This window comes from Nesoenas mayeri, assembly GCF_963082525.1.
Source record: "Nesoenas mayeri genome assembly, chromosome: 17".
Lineage (NCBI taxonomy): Eukaryota > Metazoa > Chordata > Aves > Columbiformes > Columbidae > Nesoenas > Nesoenas mayeri.
In genome coordinates this window covers 13,022,118-13,028,887 of record NC_137565.1, presented here as the reverse complement: position 1 = coordinate 13,028,887, position 6,770 = coordinate 13,022,118, and the positions used below count along the sequence as shown (strand labels likewise).

The following is a 6,770-nucleotide window of genomic DNA, read 5'->3' as shown; positions in this document are numbered from 1 at the left end:
CAGGGAGTGGAGCATCTCCCGTGTGAGGAAAGGCTGAGGGAGCTGGGGCTCTGGAGCTGGACAAGAGGACACTGAGGGGGACTCATTCCTGGGGATCAATATGGAAAGGGGCAGTGTCAGGAGGATGGAGCCAGGCTCTGCTGGTGACAACCAGGGACAGGACAAGGGGCAATGGGTGCAAACTGGAACACAGGAGGTTCCGCTTAAATCTGAGAAGAAACTTGTTCCCGGTGAGGGTGGCAGAGCCTGGCCCAGGCTGCCCAGGGGGTTGTGGAGTCTCCTTCTCTGCAGACATTCCAACTCGCCTGGACACCTTCCTGTGTAACCTCATCTGGGTGTTCCTGCTCCATGGGGGGATTGCACTGGATGAGCTTTCCAGGTCCCTTCAACCCCTGACATTCTGGGATTTTGTGAGCTTGAGCCTTAATGCAAATGCTCTCTCAAATCCAATGCCTGTATCTGGAAGAGCTCAGCCCCAGCAGAGCCAGTAGCTTTGCCAGTTGGATAAATAAAAAAACTGATGCTTTATTTCTTGGTCTTCTTGCCCTTTCCCTTGCCCTTGCCCTTCTTCTTCTTCTTGGACCTGTAGAGGGACCGGACCAAGTAGCCTTTCCAGTAGGCCTGGATGCAGGTAGCAGCTCGAGTCTTGATGTTCAACTCCTTCAAAGCCTCCTCCTCTTTCTCCTTAAGTCTCCTGCGCTCCTCCTGAATCTGGGAATACTCTTGAAGAAGCAGATCACGCTTCTCTGTCAGACGGGCCAGCTGGGCCTTCTCCTCATTGTAAGCAGCTTCAACCTCCTCATACTCAGCCTGGCAAGAAAGCAGAGAGCGAGTACAGCAATCCTGAGGGCATCCAGCAGCTCCTCCCTGTCCATCCCTAGGAAAGGCTTCCTAAACCCACCCCGAATCCAGGCAGAACCAGGACTGGGAGCTGAGCTGAGCCTTTCAGAGCCGTGTGCCCAGTACCCAGGGGATTTCACGAGGCGCCGGGTCCTGGTACCTTCCTGCCCCTGTGAAAAATGCTCTCCAGCTCTCCCTGTGTCACAGACGGCACCCTCCCCTGGCTGGGAATCCGGAGCAGTAACACACGTGGGTCAGAGCCCCTCCTGCCTGTGCTCTGAGCAAAAGGCCGTATCGCTGTGTTGGGGTAAGGCTGAGCCTAAGCTAACACCTTGCTAAGAAGCTGTTCAGGTGAGTGGCCCAAGCCCAGCTGAAAAGCTGTTGTTGGGAGCACAGGAAGAGCCAGACCGCATCAGCCGGGAAAAGCCCAGGGACAGGTGGGTTTAAGGGTGTTACTGCACATGCCAGCTCGGCGGCACTTTATCCCTTTCCTAACGCCTTTGAAGAACCCACACGGGGGTGGGAGATTAGGGGAACCAGCAACACAGATGTGTGTCTGCCCCAAATCTGATGTGGAGCTCCAGCCACCCAGCAGACAGAAAACCCAAATAATCACATTGTTAAACACCTCACAAGGTGGGTGGGGAGAATTCTTACAATTAGGAGCCAGCTCCCTACATTCTGCTTTGTGAGTGATCCAGCAGCTCTTACCCTTCCCATGAACAGGGCAAGAAGAGGAAAGCGAGCGGAGCCGGGGCTGTTGACGTGGTTCCAGCCCATTGTGGTGAGGCTGGACGTCAAGGCAGCGGGACATGGCCTGTTTGGTTTCTCAGCCTCTCAAGGGAACCAGCAGGAGCAGGAGTGTGATTTGGACACCAGACAGGGGCAACGGGATTGAATCAAAACTGAACAACCTGCTCTTTAGCATCAGGTGGGCCTGTCTGATGAACGTGGCCACTCACTTTTCCCCAAATACTGTGGGACTTAGCAGTGGATGTAACTTCAGAAAAAGTGAAAGCAGCAGCAAACAACTGAACTCGAGGCAGGACAAAGTTCGCTTTCCCTCCAAAGCCTGTACTTCTTCTGGATGGAAAACTGCCCCTCACTTGCTGTGTGAGAGCCCTTTGGACAGGAACCTACCTGTTCATAGCGCCTCATGGGAGAGCAAAGCACTTTACCTGTTTTTCTGCCATGTCTGTGTCATATTTGTGGACCCAGTTCGCAATTTCCATCTCAGCTCTGCAGATTCTCTGAAACACAAGACGAGAGGTTCCTTGCAGGCACCCGCAGCCTGGTAAAAAGTAGCCAGAGCTAGAGAACAGTGCAGCTTTGAGCCGCAGCACCATTATATGTGCGTGTAATGCCTCCTCCCTGTGGCAAGCTTCCTTCAGCTGACATATCTTTATTTTGCCCTGGTTTGGGGAGTCCCGTGGGACGTTCCCCAAGGCCAAAAGGGCCTTATTTCATTTACAAGGTGACGCTGGGAGAGGGCTGAGGGTTGAAACGCGTCTGAGAAGTGTGTTCTGCGGTAGGAAATGAACACGTCTGATGGAATGTGGCAAGTCATCGACAAGCTGGGGCAACCACTCTAAAATAGAAGGAATAGAGGACCTCTAAACTTGAAAGCGGGACAGGAAGTACCCAAAAGATGGAGCCTTTTAAACCAAAGAGATATTTCTAGCTGTTACAACGGTTTAACAGTGGCTATACTGCAGTATAACCCGCTACAGGCAGTTTACCCCAAGCTGCCATGTGAGTGCTCTGTGGAATCATCAAGAGGAAGATCAGCACAAGTGCCACAGGATTTCCTGTGTGACACTGACCCAGGGTGTCCCCAGAGCCACCATGAGCTCAGACCTCTGCTCTCTGGACCACAGGTACAGCCTGGGGCCACCCAGGGCCAGCGCACACGCGGAGGAGCGGGAGAGGTGACCTCTGTGGTCAGTAAATCTCAGCCTGCCTGAGCCTTAGGATGAGCTCAATAAGCTCTGCCGGGCCTGCAGCCTCGGAGGAAACCGTGCGATAGAGCCCCTCCATCAAAGGGGGTGTCATTGGGTGGATTTGGGGTTTTGTACTGCAGCTCTAACTTGCATTTGGTGCTTTCTCAGTGCCTGGCCACACTGGCGCTTTGCTTTATGTCATGCAGTGCCCCCTTACCCGTGTGTGTGTCCTGCCCTGCGGGAAATAAATGCCAAGTAAGAGCAAAATGAGGGGGAAAAGTGCTCTTTTTCCAGTTCTGTGTTCTCTGCGCCCTGTGTCCCAGCAGGCTGAGCTCAGGGCAGAGCTGTTGGTGCCTAAGCCTGCCCGCTGCTCCTCTCTCCTCCTGTACATGCTCACACTGTGATAAACCCCATTTCCCTCTCATTCAACCCAAATCCTTGGCTTGTGTCTTCACAAAGTGCCAGAGAGAGCAGGAAGGTCGCAAGATCAGCTGCGCTCAACCTTGAATACGACAATCAGCTCTAAAAGCTGGCTTTATATACAGACAATACTGTTTGCTCTGCTTAGCCCACACCAGATCCCTTCCTAACACAGGCCATGCCTATCTCGCTGTGGCCTTGCCGCTCTGCGCTCTGACTGCAGCACAAGCTCTCGGGCGCGCAGTCCCAGCGCTGGGTGAGGGGTTTTTGGAGCTGAGCCCGCAGGCAGGACCAGGACCCGTGCGCAGGCGCCTTCCCCGCCGTCGCTGCGGGGCTGCGCTCGCTGGAATCAGCGGAGCGCAAGAACAGAGCAGGGACGCTGACAACCAGCATGTGCATCCTGCCAGCAGCTGTTACAGCAGGAACCAAGTCATTACCTGCAGCAGGCAGCAGCCAGACCTGACAGCACCACAAAGGGGTTTAAATCTCCAGTTCTAGAGCTCGCCTCCTGTTTACCTTTCTGAGAGCCAGCTCTGATGCTCGATGCTCCACTATAAGTGCATCAACTTGTGCTTCCAGCTCCTGAGCCTCCTCCTCTAGCCTGGCAGACCTGGCCTGGAAGACTTCCAGCTCCTCTTCTTGCTGTCTTTTTCCTTCCTGCTCTATCTGCTGGATGTTGGCCTTGCTGTCTTCAGTCAGATCTTGCATGCTGGTTTTGAGGTCTTGGACCATATTGACCCTCTTGTCAATCTAGACTCAGAAAATAAGAGAAAGAAATACCATTGAGAAGTGCTGGTGAGGCATAAGGTGCGCAGGAATAGTTAAGAAGCCCTTGCAAGGGTAGAGGAGATCAAAGGGGAGACACCCCAGCCCTCGGGTAGTGACAGGGACCTGCTGGCTGAGGGAACAGCGTTAGATTTACACAAGGTGCTTGGGAAAACCCTCCCCTGCTGCTCCTTTGTCAGCCTGTGAATGAAGGTGGAGAATGAACAAGCCATACAGAGACTAGATGGCAGTGCCACCTGAGCCAAAATTAGAGCCACTGGAACCACCCCTGTGTCTCCGTTGGGTTTGGATTCGGCTCCGAGTGACTGTCCTGGCAATGCAGCTCAGTGCGCTGGCGGCGAGAGAAATCCTCAGCTGGGACCAGATTCATTCACGATGCCCTGGACAAGCTGCCAAACGGCACAGAAAAGTCTCAAACGCCTCGAGTGACGGATCTCCGAGGGGCGGAGGGAGCGGGGAGAGCAGCCCCTTGTCCCCGCTAGCACCATTCAGCGCAGCCAGCGCATGGCAAACGTGTCCCCTGCGAGCCCTCTCGCAGAAAGGAGAGAGAAGCGTACGTGTAGAACAAAGGGTTGCTTGTCAGGAGGCCGGGGCTGGATGCTGGCACAGCCCACGCGCCCACAGACACGGCCTGGGAAATGCCCACTGGGTTATCTGCACCTCAGTGGCCTTTGCTGGAAAAACGAACACTTTGTATAATCGCTTATTAATCACAACTGCTCTCCGGCAGCCAGTATTACGGAGTCAGAAGTCATAGAAACATTAAGCAAGAGCGAAGGCAGAACAGATATTAAAAATGGATTTTAATCAGAGCATTCTCTGCCTGGGATGACTTTTTGTCATTTCATCAGCAGTGAGCGGAGCCTCGTGCTGGCAGCTGACACTGCGGTGCTGCCAAAACGCTGCCGCAGCAATTTGTGCCTGTCCTGCAGCTCCTTTTTAAACTCAGTGACTTGTGTCATTCAAGTTCACCAGTGAAAACAGGTTAAAATGGAGCCGAATTCAAGTTTAAAAAATATAGAATGCAATAAGCATTTTTCACTCTATTTTACAATGAAAATAGTATCTTTAAAATCTGTATCTGGTTTAGAAATAGTTTCTGAAAGCTCCTCTTTAGGGTCTGCAGGGAAGGGATTGTTTTTTAGCTGACCAAAGTTTTGCTTCAATATCGCTTTGTTGGAAACACAGTCCCACAACATCATACCTCCTCCTCTCTAGTTTGCATCGCTGCTGCCACTTCTGCCTTTAAAACCCTGACGGTTTCGGAGGTTTTCTCAACCCGCAGGGAGATGTCTTGCATGAACCGGATCCGTTCTTCCTCTTCCTTCGGACTAGTCAGGAGTCTCTCAAGCATTAAATTCCTGAACTCCACAAAGGCTTTGATAAACTCTTCAGCTGGTGCCTCTCTCACCCAGGACTCCTGTTTCAGAGCCCGGCAAAGCGAAGGGTTGGCCAGCAAGAGCCTCAGAATGTCTCTAACAGAACGGCTGAAACGCTGCTGTAGCGAGCAGACACAGCCCCGTTGCTCCTCAGCTCTCAAAGTGTCCCCTTCCTCAGAGCTGGTGAGCAGGTGCTCAATTTCATTTGAAAGCTTTTGGTGCTCCATCAGCTTGTTTGTGATCTCTGGTCCCAGCATATCGGCAAATATATCCAGACTGTTGATAATATGTTGGATTAAACTGCTCAGCTCCAGCTTGGCAATCGTCTCATCCAAGACAGTTGTGATTCTTTCTGTCTCAATGCTATTGGGTTTTAACTGACGTGGATCTAATGTCTTTGTGGCATTTGATGTGCTCGTTGCCTTCTCTGGAGCGGCTGTGTCCTCCATTGGGGGCTTGTTTCTCTGCTTCCCATCCTGTGGTGATACTCGGCACACGGCTGGGTCCCCAGTTGCCATGGCTTCAGGTAAACACCTGTGAGTTGGGTGGTTTGAGGTCTAGAAGGGATATAACGTCTCCTACACAATGTGGGACTCAGTCAGAGAGCATCTCTGCTGCTTCTGTCACATATTCTTCTGCCTCTTGTTCTATCTCTAAAAGGAAAATGTGGCGACAACATTAAGGAAACAACGTGATTTGGGAAAACGTGGGAGATTCAATGAGTTCTCCCCAGGTCTGGACACGGGTCGGGATGTGGGGTCGTGCACCAGAACTGGTGTGTGTCCCAGAGAGCCCGTTAGACACCCACGGGGAGGGAGGAGAGCAGGGGACTCCTGCTTTGAAGGGTGGTGGGGAGAGGCTCCCGAGCGCTTCTCAGAGCAGGCGTGGAGGCACGGGCGCAGCTCGGCGGTGCCCAGAGCGCTGGGCAGGGCAGGGCTGGGTGGGACAGGGGCCGTGGGTGCCTGGAGGGGCTGTGCTGGTGGGGACAGTGAGGGGACACAGGTGGGAGTGAGAGGTGCCAGGGGAGCCCAGGGATCCCCCGCTCGTGGAGGGTCAGAGGTCCATAGGGAACCCCCGAGTGCGGGCAGGAGGCCGGGGCCGGGACAGGAGGATCCGGGGGCGCCTCTGAGGAGAGGCCCGGGGCTGGCGGGACAGCGGGGATCGCGGGGGTGGGGGGCAGTATCTCAGGGGTCAGCTCCCGCGGGGTGTCGGTTCCAGGCTGCCTCCGGTCCCTGCAGCGCCCTCAGTCCCGAAACCGATCCCGATCCCGATCCCAATCCCGGTCCCGATCTCGATCCCGATCCCGATCCCGCTCGCCTCCGCCCCCGGCCCGGCCGCGGCAGAGTCCTCCGGTTGCTCGGCAACCGCCACGGGGGCGGGGCTTCTCCCGACAGCCTATGGCCAT

The 6,770-nt window shown here is 54.3% G+C and overlaps 1 protein-coding gene across 1 annotated transcript; it reads right to left on the bottom strand.

Moving 5' to 3' along the window:
• Window positions 1-525: 525 nt before the first annotated feature.
• Window positions 526-5,883, bottom strand: DRC10 (dynein regulatory complex subunit 10; the record flags this gene model as incomplete). The annotated part of the gene is made up of 4 exons (XM_080355011.1): window positions 526-810; window positions 2,019-2,090; window positions 3,717-3,950; window positions 5,191-5,883. The coding sequence occupies 4 exons, from the start codon at window positions 5,881-5,883 to the stop codon at window positions 526-528; spliced, it is 1,284 nt and encodes a 427-aa protein (XP_080211137.1).
• Between the last annotated feature and the right edge of the window lie 887 nt (window positions 5,884-6,770).